Source organism: Cherax quadricarinatus, chromosome 47, assembly GCF_038502225.1.
Source record: "Cherax quadricarinatus isolate ZL_2023a chromosome 47, ASM3850222v1, whole genome shotgun sequence".
NCBI classification, from domain to species: Eukaryota; Metazoa; Arthropoda; class Malacostraca; order Decapoda; family Parastacidae; genus Cherax; species Cherax quadricarinatus.
Window position 1 is genome coordinate 4923303 of NC_091338.1, and position 24043 is coordinate 4947345.

General features: G+C 42.0%; 1 protein-coding gene across 1 annotated transcript in view; it reads left to right on the forward strand.

Annotated features, from left to right (window-relative positions):
• Positions 1-24043, forward strand: part of LOC128696585 (protein O-mannosyl-transferase Tmtc3) — a 450963-nt gene that overhangs the window by 133274 nt on the left and 293646 nt on the right. Inside the window, exons 9-11 of the mRNA XM_070094627.1 lie at positions 13757-13877; positions 16835-17029; positions 22934-23151. Of these exons, the coding sequence (XP_069950728.1) occupies positions 13757-13877; positions 16835-17029; positions 22934-23151 (534 nt within the window). The remainder of the gene's footprint in view (positions 1-13756; positions 13878-16834; positions 17030-22933; positions 23152-24043) is intronic.

A 24043-nucleotide genomic window follows, 5' to 3' on the forward strand; every position in this document is an offset into this window, starting at 1 on the left:
AGACGTCGTCAGAATTTTCCCTAAAGAAAATAGCACCTGCAGATTTACAGATAATGTTGAGAAAGTAATGTCGGGAATCACGTAAGAAAATTATCATGGTAAATCGAGGACAAGTTGGTAGAGATTACTGGCAAGACGAACCAGACGGTGGTGTGCGAGAGGCCACTTATCTTGGTATCTTCCTTTCCTCCCTCTCGGTGTTATCTTTAATTTCAAGTCATCCGCAAAGTCGTGATACGTAGGATTCACTGTCCATTATTTATAAGTGTGGATAAACACACACACACACAAATGAGAAACAGTATGAGGAGACTTGAGACATATTAAAATATGGAAAAGAAACATGAATATAGGCACTGAGGAAAATAAACAGGTGTCTCTCAACCTCGAAAATATTAAATTCGCCAACAAAATCACGAGTGAAAAAGAAAAGCATATTAAATAACCTTAATCTTGCAAATATAAAAGGCAGAAAGACTAAGACGAAAAATGAAGTTCCTTACGTAAATGGCTTGCTTGCAGAAACAAATGGTTTGTTTGGAAGCTTTACGGAAACCCTCACCAATGTTTTCAAAGTGATTTCATCGTTTGTAAATTATAATTTGAAAGTTTTGATAGAATATATTCTCAGCCAGGAGGGATGGGTTTTTATGTGGAAAATTCACATACCTTTGATATATCTTTCATGAGTTCCGAGAGTTTTTCTAATCCCACAGCCCGGCCTTGGTCCAGGCTCGTCTGATGCTTGCCTGGTCAGCCAGGCTGTTGACCCGCTGACCCGCATATCCATCACAGCCTGGTTGATCTGGCAGTGAACTGTTTATATCGTCAGATGAGATGGTGGAAATGTATGAAATAAAAATAAGGATTAAAATCCTGGGGATTATCCTGGTATACAAACCACCACCAGCAACAACACTTGAAGTCACTGCACTGGTACAGGAGATAGACAGCTGGTTAGAAAATCTTGAAAATCCCACGTCTAATATTATCTTCCTTGGAGATTTCAACTTCACATGTGTTAAATGGAATAAGATGAGCAATAACATTGTATCGAAAATTTTCCCGGGAAGAATTCTACCTCAAACAATCTTATACAACATTATATGGGAAGTTTTCACTGAACCAACAGATAATGGAGCCAAACTGAAATGAAAATCTTCACAATGAGGTGAAGCCGAATTTTTAGATCGCAACCTCATTGAAGGGCAAAAAAAAAAAAAAAACATTAATACATGTGTGGAGTTTCTAAGCCAGAGTCAGCGTGAGGGAATGTTTAACAAATTTAACTTCTAACATAAAATTGACTGGGACATCATAAACGAGGAACTGTCAAACATTCCTTGGGAAAACTGTCCGAAACTCATCGTCCAAGGTGTGGTCCTACTGCGTTCATCACATCTAGATTCTTTAGCTCTTTCATTTTTCCCATTATGTGTTCGCGTGTGCGGAGCGTTGTTAAGTGCTTCTGAGACTGGGATGAACCATGACCCAATATCTACTCTGAGAAAGCACAACATTAGTTCATACTTTCCAACCAGACCAATATTTTTTTTACTTAAGGGGGACGGGTTTGGTGATCTAGTGCTGGGGCAGTATTGTGTTAGTAGTCAGGGAAAAGGGAAGGTGGGAGGGAGAGGGAGGGATGGGTGAAAACCGTGATGGAAGAGGGAGAAAGTAAAGGTTTGATGGAAAGGGTGATGGAGGAAAGGAAAAGGCCTCAGTAGGTAGGAAGAAGGGGACAGAACAGGAAGAATGTTAGGGGAATAAGAAACTGGAGATCACGTGGGAAAAGTCATCTGGTTATATCAACTAATTTATAGTCTGTTGCTTGGTTCACCCGTCCAGAGGGTTGGCTGCCTTAGTGCTGGTACTAGGTCCTTCATCCTAGGAATTAAAGTTATGCAGACAGATCATATTTTACAACAGTGATTCCAGGCCGATGCAATATAGATGGATACCAAATGACCCAATGTGTCATATAGATTTTTGAAAAAACTTTAGAAAATGACCAAATGCGCCGTAGAGATATTAAAAAAGAACCTGAGCATAAAGTGACCAAATGTACCAAAGAGATTTTAGGTACAAACAGTGATTACGAATAATGAACCAAGGATAGAAGTATTGGCTACAGACGCCTTGACTTAAGAGGTACATGCAACAAAACCCTTGTAGTTAGTGAACATGCGTACCAGCTGATCGAAAATGTTGTACCCAAGAGCTGAGGCTCGACTCGCACAAGTGGGTGATCACTTTCACACAGGCATTCCGAACCAGATCAAGATTTTCCCAAAACACGAGAAGGTCCAGTCGCTTGTAACTGGACTATTCAAACAATTGTAAGGACCACACTAAGAGGAGATACTAATAAAAGGGAACCTGACAACGAATCGAGAGGAGAGACGGGCCAAGGGTGACGTGATTACTATATACAGTATACTAAAAAGATTTGACAAGGACAGATAAGAGAATGCTGAACATGCAAAGGGCAGCTACAGATGCAGATTATCAACAATGTTAGACAGCGCTTGCGAAGATGAATTATGGTGAATAAAGACGTCGTGGAAGCAAGTTTCAGTGTGTAAAGTAAAAGAACACAAATGCAACTAATGTGACATTTTGTTGTGGCTACGTTTCGCTCTCCAGGAGCTTTATCAAGCCGTTGCAAACAAAACATGGACACGGCCTGATAAAGCTCCTGGAGAGCAAAACGTTGTCACAATAAAATGCCACAGTTGCACTTGGGTCCTTTTATTTTACATATTGTCGGTAATTCTACCAACATTAATACAAGCTTCAGTAACTCAGGCCTCTCAGATAGGCGTGGGTAGGAGTTGACTCGATCCCAGCAAACACAACACTGGGAATACAGACAACTGCAGCCACCTACACAACCGGGAAGATAAACACATACTCACACACCTAAATACAGAGAGACAAACAGTAGAAATGGACCCCAAATATCTAAGACAATTAAAGTTGGAAGAGAAAATAATGGTTCGTTGTGGCTCTTGTGTTGTTGGTGGTGGCGTCGAGGAGACGTTGCTGGCATTGTGGCGTCGAGGAGACGTTGCTGGCATTGTGGCGTCGAGGAGACGTTGCTGGCATTGTGGCGTCGAGGAGACGTTGGTGGCAGTGTGGCTTCGAGGAGACGTTGGTGGCAGTGTGGCTTCGAGGAGACGTTGGTGGCAGTGTTACTTCGAGGAGACGTTGGTAGCAGTGTGACGTCGAGAAGTTGATAGCAGTCTGGCGTCGAGGCGACGGTGGTGGCAGTGTGGCATCGAGAAGACGTCAGTGCCGGCGATGGAGACTTCGATGACGGCGGTGGAGACATCGGCGGCAGAGTGGCAGCAGCGGCAGGGATGGCGGCGGCGAAAACGGCAGTGAGTGATTGTGGGAGAATGGGGGGAGGGGGAGCAGAGGTTAGGGAACGGGGGAGGATTGATACCGAAAAAAAAAACAGACTCCGCATAACAATAGCAACTTTGAACCCCCGGAGAAAATTGTGTTGTTATTGCGGGTGTTTGCCGGGCGGCGCTTGTTGTCTCTGTAAATTGACTTTGTGTTGTGAGCGAGAGGAACACCTTTGACACGCAACCTCTGCATTTACATCTTGCTGAATCTTTGCCCATCTTGTTTTGCTTCCCTCCTGCCTGACGGACATATCTAAGCATGGCGGTGATTGTTCCAGCGATGCCATGCTACCCCTTCCCTCCTTCCTTCTCCCATTCCCCTTCTCTCCCTTACCATTTCCTTGCCCCCTTTACCTGCCCTCCCACACACACTCAGACACGCACGCAACCCCCTCCAACTTCGCCCTTGCTGCCCGAGTGTTGTGGTCTAGGCTCCGGGTATCGGACGGGGGTTCGGCCCCTTGGGTTCCTTCACCTTCTTGAGGATGTAATTAAGGATTTTAATGCGTTGGTTCACACACAATGGAAGTTAGACAAAAAATGGTAAATGGTTTTATAATGATGTTTTAGAGGGCCAGGTATTGTTTAAGAAAGCTACTTGGTTTTCTTTCATGCGACGTACGTACGTGTGTGTGTGTGGGGGGGGGAGGGGGGGTTGTGAGTGGGTGGGTGATTGAGTAGTGTGTTTATAGCCCTTTAAAATCGAAGGTAAATGTTAAGGTTGCTAACTCTTAAAGTATTATGATAACACAAAGTAAGCCTTTTACGTCCAAACATTCCTCGAAGTCTGGCATTGTAAATATAACCGAATACAAGAATATATACTTTTAGTTCATGCTGGGTTTGCAGTATCCGCAAAAACAAAACGCCGTAGTTGTATTAAACGGCGAAGAACCGTAAAGCCATTTGGGATACCCGAAGGATCGGTTTTCATGGTATCTGAAAGATCGCTCCATGGGGCGCCTGAAACATTGTTTAATATGTTAATTGAAAGACTGGTCCTTCAGGTATTTCAAGGATCGGTCCTGGGGAGGGGGGGTTACCTTACGACGGTCCTAGACCAAACCTCCAGGATCGATGCAGCACGAAAGGAGAGTTGCATATCAGACTTAAGGCCTGTCAGATGATCCTCCTGATGCAGCCTCTGTACGAACCTCAGGAATCTGTTGATTACATATTGCGCCGTCTGTTGTACATATGTACTTGTCATTCCGTGCGGGTTTTTAGAGTGGGTTGAGTGAGTGGAGGAGTGAGGTAGCGCGAAACTATGGCAGCCTTTCGCTTCTGTTCTCCCTCATCATACTTTATACTCTGAGGTTTCAGCTTGAGCATCAATCTGGGTGAGAGTTTGAAGTGCAAACAGAAGACCATCCTGGCGTACTGTATAATACCGGGTGAAATCGATTACGTTTTCCTTCTCGTTTCACGGTTACGTATATGGTGATCTTAGCCAAAGTGATATGCCAACATTGGTAGAGAGGTTGATGCAGTAAACTACCGAGGTGGTGATTAATTCTTTAGATTTGAAGCCTATCTACTCCACGTGCTTAATTAAGGTTGCAATTACCCTGAACCTTACCAAAATCATCCTTAGCAAACCTCCTTAGCAAAATCATCTCGCAGACCTCTCGCCGCCTCCCCATACTTGGAGGCGTCACTCCACCTACGACAACTTCCTACTCTTTCTCTGGATTAACAAACACCCCATCCCCCTGTTCCAGCTGGCCGCAACATGGCGCGCATCATGCATAAAGTAGAAGGCTTGTGGAGGCGCTGTCTACTGGCCCTGCGCTACAAGGCTCTCATGATGGGTTGCCAGGAGGGCACTCTACCTTGCTGCTGGTTGAGCGCTCTCGTACTTGTAGGGTGCTCACCCTATTAGTGGTTTCTTATCTTGTTGGTAGGGCGCTCTCTTCCGACCGGTTTCTGGTGTTCTTTCCTGTAGCTAGCTGACTACAGTTGCATCAGTAGTAGTAATTGAGTGACTCCTTGGTAGTGTGATTGAGTCTACCTGGAGGTTGTTCCGTGGGTCAGCGCCCCTCTGCCCGGTCCTCAACCAGGCCTCCCTGCGGATCAGGGCCTGATTAACCAGGCTGTTACTACTGGCCGCACGCAATCCAACCTACGAACACAGAGCGGCTGATCGGGCACTGACTTTAGGTATCTGCGCAGTTCCCACTTGAAGACAGCCAGGGGTCTATTAGTAATTCCAGTTATGTATGATGGGAGGCTGTTGAACAGTCTTGGGCTCCTGACACTTATTGTGTTTAGTCTTAGTGTCCTCATGTTGCACTGTCTGCCTAGGCTTTTGCTTTTATAGGGAATAAATTCTGTGTGCAAATTTGGGACCAGTCGCTCTAGGATTTTCCAGGTGCAGATCATGATGTATATTTCTCGCCTGTATTCCGGAGAGTACAGGTCAAGGGAATTCAAACGTTCTCAATAGAGATGCTTGACTGAACTAATACATGCATGGAAGATTCTCCACATTCTCTAGATCTGTAATTTCACATGTCTTGAATGGGGTTGTTAGTGTACAGCAGTATTGTAGCCTGGAGAGAACGAGTGACTTAGACGATCAGCATAAGCTTGGCATCCCTTGTTTTGAAGGTTCTTAGTATCCATCCCATCATTTTCCTTGCAGATGTGATACTGACACTGCTGTGATCCTTGAAAGTGAGATCCTCTGACATACTTCGAAGACCTTCACATTGGCATTTTTCGCTCTATTGTGCGGTTAGAATTTGTTTTATGCTCCATTCTAGCTATTATTTCCTCATTGAACACCATAAAAGCGCTTGGATTTTAACCATAGTTATATATATATATATATATATATATATATATATATATATATATATATATATATATATATATATATATATATATATATATATATATATATTATTTTTTTAAAATAATATATATATATATATATATATATATATATATATATATATATATATATATATATATATATATATATATATATATATATATATATATATATATATATATATATGTGCAGGAAAAGCCACGGGGGGGGAATCTTTAGCTCAAGTACTTTCACACTTCTCAGTGCGTCATCAGGAGCTGTGCAATGTTGCAAGAGAGCAACTAAAGCAGGGAGAGAGGTCTCAGAGTAGCGTAGGTGTCACTGGCCACGGTTACCCTTAGGTAACCGTGACGCACTGAGAAGTGTGAAAGTACTTGAGCTAAAGATCCCCCCCCCCCTCCCCGTGGCTTGTCCTGCATAGTTAAGATCGCCCGTCTGCGATTGTTTATATATATATAATATATATATATATATATATATATATTATATATATATATATATATATATATATATATATATATATATATATATATATATATATATATATATAGTCTGTGTATAAATTTACTGAGATGTGTATCTCATTATATATACATGGAAGAATAAATTATATATGTACATGGAGGGATAAAAGTATTCTTGAAGTCTGTTTACACGTGAATTGGAAACTTCATTAACCCACTTGCAGTCTCTAGGCTTCAAACAAGCTGTTTGACCACCTACTTTGAGGTCAGTGGTCGTGTGAAGCTTCTTAGCCCTCCTCTAAATCTAATCTTTTAAATTCGGGAAATTTACGAGGGAGTAAAGTTTATGGGTGTTCATGTCTGGAAGGAGGCGCTTGGTAATTTGATATTAAGCGTGTGTGTGAGGCTGGCCTCAGAGATGGTGGAGTGTGTGAGGCTGGCCTCAGAGATGGTAGTGTGTGAGACTGGCCTCAGAGACGGTAGTGTTAGGGAGTGTGGTGTGGCATTTCTCTTTCATTTGTTGGGGGCTCTTCTACGCTTGTAACCCGACCTGGGGTAAGTAAAATTATTCCAAAGGTTCCTGGATGACAGAGTTCAAAGCAAGCAAGCAAGCAAGCAAGCAAACAAACAAACAAACAAACAAAGCTAGCTTGCTGTTGTGTATTGTTGCGCTTTTAATGATCCCAAAGGCATCTTCGGCCTGAGAAAGCGTTGTGGAGCAGTGTGGCGTGTCTTTGTAATCCCTACAGAGGTTTCCACGGCTGTAGACGAGTTGTTGTACCCCTTGTAGACGAGTTGTGAACTCTGAATAATTGTGTAAACTCAGGAATTAGAGTGGTAGGCGATTGCCGACAAAATGGACGAAGTAACACAGGAAGATGCAGTGGGTACACTTAACCCCAGTGTTTCGCCCGCACAGTGTTCTTTAACAACTCTGTGCAACTTGCCTCTGAAATGTTTTGCATACAAATTGTTTTCTTTGGAGCATGTTGTTATTGCATTTCCAGATCTGTCCAATTCTCTGTAATATTCATTTCGCAAAACGAAAAAACACATTTAGGAGAGGTGATATTGCGACGACGTTTCGGTTCGTCCTGTACCAGGGTCAGGTCAATTGTCAGTGACGTTCCCAAACGTCGTCACAAGGTTTCTGTCGTAAGTGCGGGTTTCTGTCGTAAGTGCGGGTTTCTGATCAATTGTTCAAGCCACGGTACTGTGACTTTTTATTCTCCCTATCTGATCCATGTATGTTCTCAATAAATAGAAGTTTCGAGTAGCTATTGTGCGGGGGAAACGTTGTGGTTAATAAAAATATCTACTGTGTGCAGGGAGAAACGTTGTGGTTAATTAAGATATCTGCTGGGTGCAGGGAGAAACGTTGAGGTTAAAAGATATCCACTGTGTGGGCGGAACACGTCGTGATTAATAAAGATGCCCACTGTGGAGTGTTAGGAGGGAGGGGGCGAAACGTAGTGGTTAATAAAGGTATCCACTGTATTTGTGTGTAAATTCTGCTATATTCGCCGATATAAAAAGAAAATCAGTGAAAATCGAAATTTACAAAATAATTGTATTAAAAAACCATAACAAATCTTGCGTCAACTCATTTTACGTCGCCTAATTTTAAGTCTTTCAACTCTCTAATATTTAAACGTGGGGCTTTGGCTTCTATATAAATTAAACATTAAAGTAATCTGATTACCTTCTCGGCTATTTGCTCTGATTTTAATGTTTAATTTTTGTTAATAGGATTTCAGTTTTTCCTGGAAAAATTTTCATTTCTATGTTTTCTCAAAATTCACCAATTAAAAGTTTAGACGTGATGTTTACTGACTATCCATAAGAATTTTCTGACCATCGCTTTTAAACACCTTGTATTATATCATTGGGATTATTTATGGGTGAAGTGAAGTTTTAAGTACTAGATAAAGCTGGCTTTGTGGGCCAGTGGGATGCTGACAGCAACAGCCTGGTTAAACTGGCAAACAACAAGGAAGCCTGGCCTCAGGTGGGTCTGTGAGGGCAAAAAAAAAAAAAAAAAAAAGCGTGAAAACCCCTGACAAGTGAGTCACAGGTTTCATGACTCGTAGCGCTGTTGTTTCTCCTCGATTTTTGTGATTTCTTCGTTGAGTGCGCCAAGCCTAGGATGGAGTTTGAAAACTAAACTAGCGTTGTATAGAATTATAGTTTAACAATAGACAGGCTAGACTGTGATATGTCATATAGCTTAAACTGTAGGTTAGCACGGGATCAAACTTAAGATTATAGAATTATCATTGAAGATACCCTAGACTAGAATTTAACATTATATATATCATTGAAGATAGCCTAAACTAAAATTTAACTTTAACATTAGATATAAAGTGTATTAGAGTTGGGCTTAAGACATAACATACATTAGCGTTTATTATTAAAAGCAGCGTATACGATAATTCAGCATAGGCTGTGACTTTTGAAGTAGCATTTTCATGCCACAGTCCTTACTAAGGGTACTGTAGCAACATATCCGTCTAGAGGCAGCAGCAGCATTTCCATATTCTAGGCCTGGGGAAGAGGAGGAGGAGGGGGGGGTATTGTAGCAACACTACCACCTCCCAGGGATGGCGGTATTAGAGTGGCAGCATAACAGACACTACTGTACCTGGAGCGGTAGCGTAGCAGGAATCATTCTCTCCTGGAGGCGTGATTTCGCCGCGAGGAACGAGGTTGGCCTTTGATCCTAGCGTTGACTGGGCTGAAGAGGCTACCAGTGCTCTTTGATGCCGGCACCACCAGAGGACACATCTCTCGTATGTAATTGGACAGCTCTCTCAGCGTCAGCCACGCCTTCCTAGACTAGTGGATTCAAGCTTTCCATTCTGTGTCTCTCATTACGCAACCTCGCTGTGAAAAACAAGTCCTCTCTCTCTCTCCTAGCGACGTACGTACATATCTCCTCTAAAACATGCCTTGGTTCATGATTATTTTATAACTGACTTGTTATTTATTTTTCATTCTCCGTTCTTTGACCTGGTTTCGCTTGTCATTTTACGAACAATATCAAAACTCGGCTGACTATTTTTTCTGTTAATCTAGAACTTTTAATTTTCTTGACTGAGTTTGTAATATTAAAAACTTCATTATTTTTTGTGAGCTTTATTTTAGCCTTCAACCCATTATTTTTTGCTCATTATCTATACTATCTTGAGCTATTATCACTCACGAAATCGTAGTTACGTGATTGCAAACAAATCATAGAACGGGTTCTGTGATTTGGGCTATCATCGTTATCCATTATCTAGTTATTATCTGAAGCTGTTATCATTAGTCATAGAGCTCCACTCATATATGCTCTACTGCCTGTTTCTATCAATAGTCGGTCGTTAGTGTGTGTAATTTTGAGTCTGTGGGTGGTGGTGAAAGGGCATAGAAGCTCAGTGAAACATTTTTGTGTAGCAGTAACTCCTGTAAAGAGGAGGAGAGAAAGAGGGAGAAGGTAGCTGGGGAGTAGATGAAGGATATGGGGGAGGGATGAGAGAGATGAGAAAAATGGGTTTCGAATCTTGAGTTTATAATCGTAGAGAAGCGGGGAACCATGAGAGTTATACAGCGCCTGGGGAATGGGAGGCAATTAGGTTTGATCCGAAGGGGATGGGGTAGATCCAGTTCCAGTGATCAAGAGCCCTTCACCAGCATCTAGGTGCCACCCTGGAAAGGAGATTAGGTAAGGTTTGTCAGGAAACAAGATAAGTGTTTCCTGACGCGGGTCTTAGTCATATGATGACTACCACTGGAGCTTTTGGTCATCTGGCCGAGGCCTTCCGCTGGCTTACCGGTCCATCCCCTTAAAAATTATGGTTATGATTATAACCATTAGGATTTGACCCCTTGAAAGGAGGTTGAAGATAAACAGTAAGAAAAAGTTTAGGCAGCGAGAAGAAATGTTTCACACGACCTGAGGTCTAACCTATGAAGGGGGAAAAACCTGTATGGTAGAGCCTTCATAGACTACATTTCGCTCATTAACAAAAGTGAAACGTCCTGTAAAAAGTTTGGCTCTGCATATAGTGTCCACCATACCTGTGGGCAAGTCCAGCCACTCAGAGGCTCCGATGGCTAACGCGTCTGATTGTTTTGACTTCATATTAAGTTAATGTTCTTTCATTTCCTTCCCTCACTGGCCTGTTGTTATGCCTCTGTAATCTTTCCATTTTATTTTTCAACGCCGTTATCGTGTCGTGTCCTCACTGACACGGGAGAGTCATGATACACGGCACCTCTTCTATTATTACACGGCCAGTCGAAGGGTCATTTTACAGAGAGCTTCAACCTCGGTACTGACAACTGCAAATCGAATGTTGAAAAACCTTCCTCAAATTATGGAATAAATTGAGTAGGCTTTTAGTACGTGTGGAATTATTTCTTCGTGTTCGTGTAGAGGATTACACTGTACACGAGCACACTGAAAGACAATACTATAATAAGTGTCAGGGGCCCAAGACTGTTCAACTGCCTCCCAGCATACATAAGGGGGATTACCAATAGACCCTTGGCTGACTTCAAGAAGAAACTGGACAGGCACCTAAAGTCAGTACCTAACCAGCCGGGTTGTGGTTCGTACGTCAGTTTGCGTGCGGCCAGCAGTAACAGCCTGGTTGGTCAGACTTTTATCCACCACGAGGCCTGGTCTCAGACCGAGCCGCTGGGGTGTTGACCCCCGGAGCCCTCTTCAGGCATATTCCAGGTATGGCGTTAATTATTTTGTTTCTTGCTGATAAGAGTTGTAATGGCCATTACTTTGTTGATTATTCGGTTATGGCAGTTCACAGTCACCTAATATGCCCGTATAAATTAAGTCAAGTTCCTAAATTACTAGAGATTAATGAAGCATAATGTGATTATTTACGACGTTTGGCCCGCACAGTGGGTTTCCTCAAGTAAACATGTAGTGCGAAGTGTGAGGGCCTGTAGCCTTGGAGGAGTAGACAAAACTACTACTAGGAGAAAAAATCTTTAGGTGTCTCCCAGAAGTCGTTTGAGAATTTTTCTTCTGCCAAGGCTGGTTATGGACCGGGCTGCGGTGGCGTTGTCCCCCGAAACACCATCCAGGTATACCTCGTTTTGGGGGGGTTTCAGCGTCGATTAGCAATGGTAATAGACTTTTTCTAGCATAGCTTCGATCGTGGTAACTTGAGCAACAAACCTACGTGTAGTTATAGTCACGTAATAAAACTTTATTGTAGACCATGTTTCGCTGAAGATAGAACGAAAGAAAAGCTTAAAAGACCTGGTTGTAACAATATCAGCTGACCTTTCTTGCAAATAACACAATAAGGCAAATGTCACGATTGCCAGAAAAACGATGAGGTGGATAATGAGAACTTTGAGCACAGGGGAAATAGTGCCAAATTGCTTCGCTCTTCGCTTATTGATCATTGTTGACGGTCTCGTTCAAGGCAGGAGAGGAATCACAGCTGAAACAGATATAAAAATTATTTAGAGTCTGCATAGAGCCCATAAAGCATATAAATTACAGGGAACGCCTCAGTACCCTTAATATGTACTCGCAGGAACGGAGGAAAGAAGTACATAATATATTCAAGGAAGGTACTTAAAGGCCTAATCCCAGATCTGCACACTGCGACAACAAAATACTGGAGTGAGAGATATGGAAGAAAATATAAAATTAACCCACTGAAAGACAGGGGAGTAGTGGGCACAATAAGAGAACATTGTATCAACATCCCTGATCCCAGACTATACCATCTGGCCAGAAGATACCAGAAACGTTGTCTGGAGAAGTGTAGAAGTCTTCAAGAGGAAACTGGACGAGTATCTCCACCAAGTACCAGATCAACCAGGCTGGGAAGGATATGTGGGCCAGCGGGCCGCCAGCATCAACAACCTGGTTGACCTAACAAGCACCAGACAAGTTGGCCCAGGGCCGGCCAACGAGAATAGAAAAACCCTCGAAACCCTTCACATGTATACAAAAAGGTAAGGCAGCATGAAATGCCTTTATATGCAGTTTTGATTGTGTTCCTGAAGTAAAAAGAGAATGATCCTCTCTCCAGATTTCAAAGTTAAACGTTGAGATTTATAGCGTTGCTTTAAAGCTATAGTTCCCTCCCTTCACAATTTTTGTTTTAGCTTTTAACCTTGGTATTAAAAAAACTTCACGCTGTGCTTCGGGGGAAAGGTAATTGTGACCTTTTATATTTCGACGCCACCGTTAGTAGTTCAGTCTTCCTTAACTTGGTTATGTTGACGTAACTGAGGTAACGCTGGTTATATCCAGAGCAGCAGTGTTAGGTCAGCCGTTATTTGACGTTCGCCAGACAACAGTAATAATGTGTTTTATCTTGACGTTCAGTGGATAACAGGCATTTTACGTTTTCGTTACGTTCAAGAGACAGCAGTAATAGCGCGTTTAACGTTTATTTCTTGACGTTCGACAGACTTCAGTAATAAGAACATAAGAACATAAGAACATAAGAACGAAGGAACACTGCAGAAGGCCTACTGGCCCATGCGAGGCAGGTCCAAGTCTCCTACCGGCTTAAGCCAATGCACCCAACCTAGTCAGGTCAGGTCACATTGACTTAAGGGAGGAACACGGCAACCGACCTGGTAGCACAAGCTATCAGGTCTAACTCACACCCACCCACATCCACTCATGTATTTATCCAACCTATTTTTAAAGCTACACAACGTTCTGGCCTCTATAACGGTACTTGGGAGTTTGTTCCACTCATCCACAACTCTATTACCAAACCAGTACTTTCCTATATCCTTCCTGAATCTGAATTTTTCCAACTTAAAAGTTTTTCTTGACGTTCAACATACAACAGTAATGATGTGTTTAACGTTTGTTTTTGACGCTCAGTAGACAACAGCATTAAGAGTGTTTAACGTGTATTTCTTGACGCTCAACAGACAGCAGTAATGTATATTGCGTCTGTTACTTAACGTTCAGGAGACAACAGTAATGTATATAACGTATTATTTGACGTCCAACAGACAACAGTAATGTGTTTTAATGTGTGTTTCTGTTGATGTTGTAGGCAACAAAAGAAGTACGTGTGGGTGGCGCTGCTGGGACTGCTGGCCGTACACACCGTCAAGACTCACGTACGTAACGCTGACTGGAGGGATGAGTACACCATCTTCACTGCTGGACTCAAGGTGAGTACAACCTCCCTCGCACCCCCTTTTAAGAGACAAGTACCTGATCTTCCCTTCCTCTGGGAAGGGAAGATAGGATCTGATTGCCTCTCATTGACCCCAGGAGCTGTATGCTTCATTCGGGCTTAGCGTTCCCAGTGAATATAATAATATTATTATTATTATTCATGGGGAAGCGCTAAACCCAAAGGATTCATAGCAGACCTGGGGAATGGGAAGTAATCAGGTTTGATCCGAGGATTAGAAGGGTAGCTCTTATTTCTTGGATCAAAAGAAAAATCTTTAAAGCAACAGATTACCTCCCTTGAAGGGAGGATTTTGACTACGCTTAGAGGGGGGGGGGAGAGAGGGAGAGGGAGGGAGACGTAAATCGAATCCCCTTTACTGTTGGCTATTGTTGATGAAAACAGTGGTGGTGATGGTAGTTGTGCTTGTGGTGGTAGTAGTGGTGGTGTTGGTGGTGGTAGACAAAGTTTCGCTCCTTGTAGAACTTGATCAGGTCAAGTAATCAAGTTCGCGACTTGATAACGCGAGACTTTGACCTGATGAACTCTTGCGTCTGTCTTCAAGCGTTCCAGTAGGATCTCGGTAGCCTGGGCAGCTTCAACACTGTGTTGCGGTGGTGAGGGGATGGTGGTCTTCTCTCCTCCCCTCCTTCCCCATGAGATCCACCCAATGTTGTGAAGCTTGCTAGGGAGGGGGGGTCTCTGCCCCCTGTACTTGTACCCTTCCTAGATCCTTCCCTCCCTTCCCCCCACACAAGTTGCTTAATTATCTCCAATCTTCCCAGAATGTCCTGTCACTAGGAGGGGATTAGGAGAGGAGGAGGATGAGAGAGAGAGAGAGAGAGAGAGAGATATAGATAGATAGATAGATACTCTATGTACTTGTACCAGTTCTTCGTCTGCACATTTCCACTTCGTAAGGTAATATTTTTTCAACTAATTAAAAAAGCCTTAAGGTACACAGCAGGTACCTTGCAAGGTGCGGACACTACTTTTGCAAGACAAGTTGCAGTGGCTAATATTTAGAAATGTTCTTTAATATAGTTTTATACTCTGTTCCTTATGAATGTTGCTTTGTGACTTCGAAAAAAAAAATCAGAAAAATTTTGACATTTTTTTTAGCTGTATTAGGAGGGAATGGTCGTATATGCAGAGATGTGTTTGTTCCTGTTTACATTTATTCACTGGCAGTGTTTTAGTTGCTGTTTGAAGAGTTGAAGTATTCTTGATGTTAGTATACAAGTGAACTGCGGTCTTAATGATCTTCGTTCAGTCGAAAGACCTTGAACCTAGCGAACTATGAAGTTTTCCAGAACTCAAGTCCACCTAAGTAGTTTCCCTGAATAGCTTCATACGTGTTAATTTGCATGCACTCCGACAGCTCATCATTATATTACACACACACACACACACACACACACACACACACACACACACACACACGGTGAGTACGTACATACGTACGTATGTGTGACGAATTTCAGTCCTCCACATCACAATTCGTGCACCGTCGAGAGGAGCGAGTGTAAGCAAACTGTATGTATAAGCTGGTTCGTGCAATGTCTTCTGAATGACTCAAGAAATCGTAATGACACGATTGCAAACAAACCATACCCCCGGCCGGGATTGAACCCGCGGTCATAGTCTCAAAACTCCAGCCCGTCGCGTTAGCCACTAGACCAGCTAGCCACAATAAGATTCATCCAACTAGGTATATTTCTACACCATAGGAAGGTTAGCACAGGCACCTCTGTGACCACAAATGCAAGTTTTTACAGACGAATCTCCAGCTAGCGTGGCCGTGACGAACTCTAGCTCAAGTCCCTTCACTGCCGTCAACATGACTCAAGAAATCGTAATGACACGATTGCAAACAAACCATACCTCCGGCCGGGATTGAACCCGCGGTCATAGAGTCTCAAAACTCCAGCCCGTCGCGTTAGCCACTAGACCAGCTAGCCACAATAAGATTCATCCAACTAGGAGATTCGTCTGTAAAAACTTGCATTTGTGGTCACAGAGTGCCTGTGCTAACCTTCCTATGGTGTAGAAATATACCTAGTTGGATGAATCTTATTGTGGCTAGCTGGTCTAGTGGCTAACGCGACGGGCTGGAGTTTTGAGACTATGACCGCGGGTTCAATCCCGGCCGGGGGTATGGTATGTCTTCTGAATCTCCTCGCTAACTTGATTTCATGTTTTAACTGATCGAGCATCTGAAAGCGGCGGTTGAGTTGAAAACACTAAAACTCAAGAGCTATTGGCTCAAGGCGTTTTGTAAGTTATTAGCTGATAGCTTGCTTCAGGCTATTTTACAAGCATAGAGCTGTGAGCCTATCTCAAGCCATTTTCTAAGACCAGCTTTTACTTCAAAGCATTTTACAAACCAATAGCTGTTAGCATACCTCAGGTCAGTATTCAAGCAATTCTACAAGCTAGCAGCAATCTTTCCTCAGCTTATTTTACAAGCTTGTTGGGATGAAGAAAATGAAATTGAAAAAAAAAATAATGGTTGAGTTAGAGGAAGTTGGGCGGAACTCAGGAGGAATAAGATTTGGATTTGGGGAAAAATTCATAAGAACTTTGTGAACACTATCCTTTGTACAGATAAACCAGAGAAATAAACTGTTTAACCCTCTTCTCTAGGAAGTTGGTGAATAAATGTATTTTTCTTGCACAGTCTAACTAGAGGAATGCCTCCCTGTGACCTTTATCAACACGTTCTTTCCTTTGCACAGACTAGAGGAATGCTTCCGTGTGACCTTTATCAACACACTTTTCTTTACATAGACTAATAGAATGCCTCCCTGTGACCTTTATCAACACATTCTTTTCTTTGCACAGACTAAAGGAGTGCTTCCCTGCGACCTTTATCAGCACATTCTTTCCTTTGCACAGACTAAAAGAATGCTTCCGTGTGACCTTCAACAACACATTCTTTCCCTTGTACAGGTGAACCAGAGGAATGCCAAGCTGTTCAACAATGTTGGCCATGCGCTGGAGTCACAGGGTCGCTTCGCTGAAGCACTAAAGTACTTCCAAGCTGCCGTCACTGTACAGGAGGACGACATCGGTGCCCACATCAACGTGGGAAGAACCTACAACAACCTCAAGCTTTTCTCTGATGCCGAGCAGGCCTATCTCAAGGTGAGAACTCATGCTTTTAAACTAAACTGGGCGACGAATGAAAAGGCACAATGCCGTGACTTGAACAATACACTGGGAAGATTGGGGAAGGGTAAAGAAGACTGCAGATAGAGTATAGGCTAGGTGGACAAAGACTACAAACCTCACTCTGGAGTGACCATAACACCGAACACGTTTCTGGAGGCACACATCAACCAGATAACTGCTGCAGCATATGGGCGCCTGGCAAACCTGAGAATAGCGTTCCGATACCTGAATAAGGAATCGTTCAAGACACTGTACACTGTGTACGTTAGGCCCATACTGGAGTATGCAGCACCAGTTTGGAACCCACACCTGGTCAAGCACGTCAAGAAGTTAGAGAAAGTACAAAGGTTTGCAACAAGGCTAGTTCCAGAGCTCAGGGGAATGTCCTACGATGAAAGGTTGAGGGAAATCGGACTGACGACACTGGAGGACAGAAGGGTCAGGGGAGACATGATAACGACATACAAGATACTGCATGGAATAGATAAGGTGGAAAGAGACAGGATGTTCCAGAGAGGGGACACAGAAACAAGGGGTCACAATTGGAAGCTGAAGACTCAGACGAGTCACAGGGATGTTAGGAAGTATTTCTTCAGTCATAGAGTCGTCAGGAAGTGGAATAGCCTAGCAAGTGACGTAGTGGAGGCAGGAACCATACATAGCTTTAAGACGAGATATTACAAAGCTCAGGAAGCAGAGAGAGGACCTAGTAGCGATCAGTGAAGAGGCGGGGCCAGGAGCTGAGTCTCGACCCCTGCAACCACAATTAGGTGAGTACCCTCCAGGTAACCTCCAGGTAGCTGCATTATATAAGAGAATAACATTGTGGGAACATCCTCTGTGTACAGCTGTTGATGTCGCAACTTTTCTTTGGTTGCTGAGTTCTTAGGTGATACTATTGGAACTATAAGTGAAAAGCAATACCAGAGTATTGAGTTTATTAGATGAAATAGGTATCAGCTTGCTGTCAAATCTGCCGTGTGTTCTGCCTTCTGCGCTGCTGTGGGAAGCAAATTGTGTGCTCTCGTGTGCAGAAGAATGATCTCCCAGAAATTGTACTAAGTACAGTTGCCGGGAGATCATTATCAAAGTACAGTTGCACCTGGTACAATTGTAATTTTGATAATGGACAAATGCTACTGACAAATAGGTTTGCTTACAGATAGGTAGACTGAGATAAAGGAGTATAAACAGTGCAGAGCTGTTTATGTAATCTTGTTTGAATTGTGTTTGATGTTACATAATGCAAATCAAGAAGTTGTGAATATACAGAGATCATAGCATTAGTTCGAAATATAAAAACTATCAGTATTGTTATTGCATTCATTGGGGAGCGCTAAACCCGTAGGAGTCACGGTAATAAAACAGATACCACTTAATGAGAAGAATTGGTAAGATCGATGGTCTCTTACAGGAAATCTTTTCTGCAAATTCTTGAATTTGATTTACAGTAAACTTTAATGCCAACAAAAACAGCAACCTGGTGTGCCAATAAGCTATATATTTCTCTGTCCAGAATTCATAGAAGGGTCATGAACACGCTCATATTGTGAAATATTTAACAGGTGTAGTGCTGTACATAAAACTCAGTGACTAAGTTTGCTTACATGAAATGTTAAATAGCACCAAATATAAATTTTAGCACACAAATTCGATTGAACTTTGCAGACATAACTTACAGTATAATATATTAAATTTATCATGCCATTAATTATTTAAATTGATTTTGATACTAAATTCTGTTAAGTGAATTAGTATAAGCATAATCATGCTTACACTCTGGCTGAATGGTTGATTGGTTAGGACATTAAGATTTGCTACATGACATACTTCTGAATCCCAATCATGTTGCTGTAAACCAGCTTGTACAATAACAGTTATTCTTTTTTCTTTTCTTTCAACAAACTGGCCATATCCCAGGGTGGCCCAAAAAGAAATGTGTTTCTCTTTTTAACTTTAGTAATGTATACAGGAGAAGGGGTTACTAGCCCCTTGCTCCTGGCATTTTAGTCGCCTCTTACGACATGCATGGCTTATGGAGGAAGAATTCTGTTCCACTTCCCCATGGAAATAGGAAATAAACAAGAACAACAACTAGTAAAAAAATAAAAGAAAACCCAGAGGGGTGTGTGTATATATATGCTTGTACATGCAAGTGTAGTGTGACCTAAGTGTAAATAGAAGTAGCAAGACATACCTTAAATCTTGCATGTTTATGAGACAGAAAAAGACAACAGCAATCCTGCCATCATGTAAAACAATTACAGACTTTCGTTTTACACTCACTTGGCAGGACAGTAGTCCTGGTTGGCTGTTGTCTACCAACCTACTACCTAGAAGCAGTTTTTTTTTTTATCAGAACAAAAAGATATAACATCATTACTCACATTTTGAGTTTCTTTGTAGCCTTCATTATAATTATCAACATTTCCACAACATATAGATTTGGCAAAAGTTCTCCCACACAGTGGCTTTATCAGGACACAAACAATTGCAATATAATGCATTAGTGTATTTTTTTCCATTGTCTGTATTTTATACCATTTACCTCCATTCAGGATTTTTTCTACTCCCATGATCCAGCTTGGGGACAAGTGGAATAAAGCAAAAAATGTGTAGTTTTTTGTCTACTTAATAAAGAACCAAATGAGGGGGTTCACCTGCTTAATCATTGATGAATTTATAGCGTACTGAACATCTGTTCTAGTTTCATGATAAGTACAGTGGACCCCCGCATAGCGACTTTAATCCGTGAAAGAGGGCTCATTGTTATGCGAAATGATCGGTATGCGAATGAATTTTCCCCATAAGAAATAATGGAAATCAAATTAATCCGTGCAAGACACCCAAAAGTATGAAAAAAAAAATTTTACCACATGAAATATACATTTTCCTACACACAAAGAGAAGGATACATGCACAATAGTAGAGTAGTACATGCACAATATATATTGTGCATGGACTACTCTACTAAATGAAGAATAAATGACACCTTTATTGAAGATGCAGCAATGACTGATGAGACACTGTGTCCTGGGAGTGCCTTTTCCTCCTGAGTACTGTAGGTCCTGTTTGGCATTTTCTTCCAGAACAGGCCTTATCACACTGTGTATGCCACTACGATTCTTAAATCTCTCAAACCAACCTTTGCTGGCTTTAAATTCACCAATATGAGCACTAGTTCCAGGCATTTTTCCCTGTTCACCTGGGTGTTAGTTGACTGGTGTGGGTTGCATCCTGGGAGACAAGATTAAGGACCCCAATGGAAATAAGTTAGACAGTCTTCGATGACACTCACTTTTTTGGGTTATCCTGGGTGGCAAATCCTCTGGGGTTAATTGTTTCTTGGTATTCTCAATAAGCCACACCAACAACAGTGCTACAGCAGCAGCAGACAGTACTACAGCAGCAGCAGACGGTACTACAGCAGCAGCAGCAGCAGCTGACGGTGGTACAACAGCAGCAGCAGCTGACGGTGCTACAGCAGCAGCAGCAGCTGACGGTGCTACAGCAGCAGCAGCAGCTGACAGTGCAGCAGCAGCAGCAGCAGCAGCTGACGGTGGTACAGCAGCAGCAGCAGCTGTACCACCAATAGTAGAGATGGTTGATTGGGGTTTATTATACAACCTGGCCAGCTCGGAGACACGCACTCCACTTTCATACTTATCAATGATCTTTTTCTTCATCTCTATAGTAATTCTCACCCTTATTGCTGTAGGGTTGGCACTAGAAGCTTTCTTGGTGCCCATGGTCACTTATTTTGCAGATAAAATCACCAAAAACACTGTAATAATACAAAATGTTCCGATTGTATGCTTGGGTGGGCCGGTGGTCTGGTGGCTAAAGCTCCCGCTTCACACACGGAGGGCCCGGGTTCGATTCCCGGCGGGTGGAAATTCTGACACGTTTCCTTACACCTGTTGTCCTGTTCACCTAGCAGCAAATAGGTACCTGGGTGTTAGTCGACTGGTGTGGGTCGCATCCTGGGGGACAAGATTAAGGACCCCAATGGAAATAAGTTAGACAGTCCTCGATGACGCACTGACTTTCTTGGGTTATCCTGGGTGGCTAACCCTCCGGGGTTAAAAATCCGAACAAAATCTTATCTTATCTTGGATGTTACCGCGGAGGCTGGCTGGTAAACAATGCCACCGGCGGCACATGTGAGGCTGGCTAAGGGCGCACATTGGACGCGTCTCGGACGAAAAGCGGTGAGCGGGTTTTTGAGCGGTATGCGAGGCAAAATTTTTGCGATAAAAGCGAGCGGTATGCGGATTGTACGTTATGTGATGGCGACGGTATGCGGGGGTCCATTGTAGTAATATCTGGATAAACCATTACTCTAAGTAAATTTATTTGGGTATACACAAATACAGTTACATAGATTATCGTACATAGCAGCATATGTGTAGAGAACCAAGGGTAACCAAAAAAGTCAGATAGTGACTTATTTCCATTGAGGTCCTTTTAATACCTTATTATTATAATATAAAGGAGATAATATCTTATAATTATACTATAAAGGATATACAGTATAAGGTAAAATGAGTTATTTATGTGTGTTAGCTAAAATAAAAAATCATTCTCCTCCCTTTCTGTGTCTGAGAATATTTTGTCTTTATCTTTATACGTTCCACTAAACCATTAGCTGGATGATAAACTGTTGTTTGGATTTACTGTTTTGGTGCAAAGTATACAATTTATTAAGCAAAATGTTTCAAAATACATCTTCAGTTTCTGAAACACTTGAGTTTAGTTCATTATGATAAATTATTCTCATCTTAAAATGTTCAGTACACTAGAAAAACTTTAGCAGATTTTTTTAACAACTATCAATACTGTGAAAAATTATCGACTGTTCTATACTTATGCTTATTACCATGAATTAATTTCTGAAATTTTGTTAAAAAATCTATTTAAATACATTCCTAAGGCTCATTAGCTCCTTTATACTCTAGAATATGACCAGGACAGCATAGCATGTTGCTGAATGCACAGTGAAACCTTACAACACTGAAGATCGGCACTTCATGAATTGTGTTATGTGAAATGAAGAATATAAGAAAAAATAGGGTTACGTTCCAGACATGTCTAAATTTGCCGGTCATCTTTTTTTTTTTAATAATTTGATAGGTAAAAATTGCTGAAGCTTATATTATACATACTAGTTATTGTTACTTGTTAACATTGTCTGTAATGAGGGTTGATGCACTTCAGCCCAATTGGGCTGTACTTGCGTTAATCTTTCTTTCAACGCACCGGCCGTATCCCACCGAGGCGGGGTGGCCCAAAAGGAAAAACGAAAGTTTCTCCTTTTACATTTAGTAATATATACAGGAGAAGGGGTTACTAGCCCCTTGCTCCCGGCATTTTAATTGCCTCTTACAACACGCATGGCTTACGGAGGAAGAATTCTATTCCACTTCCCCATGGAGATAAGAGAAAATGAACAAGAACTAGAAAGAAAATAGAAGAAAACCCAGAGGGGTGTGTATATATATGCTTGTACATGTATGTGTAGTGTGACCTAAGTGTAAGTAGAAGTAGCAAGACATACCTGAAATCTTGCATGTTTATGAGACAGACAAAAGACACCAGCAATCCTACCATCATGTAAAACAATTACAGGCTTTCATTTTACACTCACTTGTCAGAACGGTAGTACCTCCCTGGGTGGTTGCGGTCTACCAACCTACTACCTATAACTTGCGTTAATTTGTTGGATAAAAAAAACACTGTGGCCCTTAGTACTCAGAGTGTTTGCATAATTTGAGAAAGATATTATGCATCTCTCTCTCTCTGTATCACAGGTTTAGACCCCCTTATTAATTATCTGTGTAAAATCTGGTGTGATAATGATTATTCTGTTTGTTGCAGGCCAAGTCCCTGCTACCGAAGGCCAAGCCCGGAGAGAGCTACCAGGCCAGGATAGCACCCAACCACCTTAATGTCTTCCTTAACCTGGCCAACCTCATTGCAAGGAATGAGACACGTCTTGAAGAAGCCGATGCCTTGTACCGTCAGGCCATCAGCATGAGAGCAGACTACACCCAGGCCTACATCAACAGAGGTGACATACTCATCAAGATGAACAGGTGAGCACGTGACTGGTGAGTAAAGTGAGTATGCTCTCAAGATGAACAAGAGAGAGAATGTCATATGCGAGTTGAGTTCACGTTGAAGATGAACAAGTGAGTGCTTGATAAGTGATTTTAATATGCAGTAATACCCCGGTTTTTGTCCTTAATCCATTCCAGAAGGTTGGCTGAAATCCAAAATGGATGAAAACCGAAGTAATATTTCCCATAAGAAATAATGTAAATCCAATTAACTCATTCCGGACACCCAAAAATATTAACAAAAAATACATTTTATAGAAAATAACTATAGTGTTGCAGCTCTTCAGAGGTTAGCTCTTCCCTGTGGTCATCCACCATCTGTTCCACATCCTGGTCACTCACATCTAACCATGGACTTCCCCAAAGCCACAATAGATTCCACAACAGGTGTAGGGTTGTCAAGTTTACACTAACTTAAATTAAGTTAGTAATAGAACTAGGCATTAAAAAACACAAAAGTAAAATAGATACACAGTACATTCATTACTTACCTTAAAATATTTGTAGTCTTATTGTAGGGTGAGAAATGAGTAGTATTTATTTGTAAGAAGTCAGTGTGGGTAGCTGGTAGGTACAGGTAGCCAGTAGGTAGCCTGGGCTACTACTAGTGGCTACCTATACTGCAGCCCAGAGCCATATTACCAGCGACATACCATGTTCACTGAGTTTAATCGTTTCTAACAACTACCTTTAGGTGCCATCATAAACAAAGGGAGAAGTAATGAATAATTCATGCTGAGAATTGTAAACAAAAGCGTTATGTATTAAGGGCAGTGACTGGGGCCAGACGCAAATTCATAGTTTTCTCTAATGCTGGACCAGAGAAAATGTAATGTTTTCCTTCTGCCTGGCTAGCACACCTCCATAG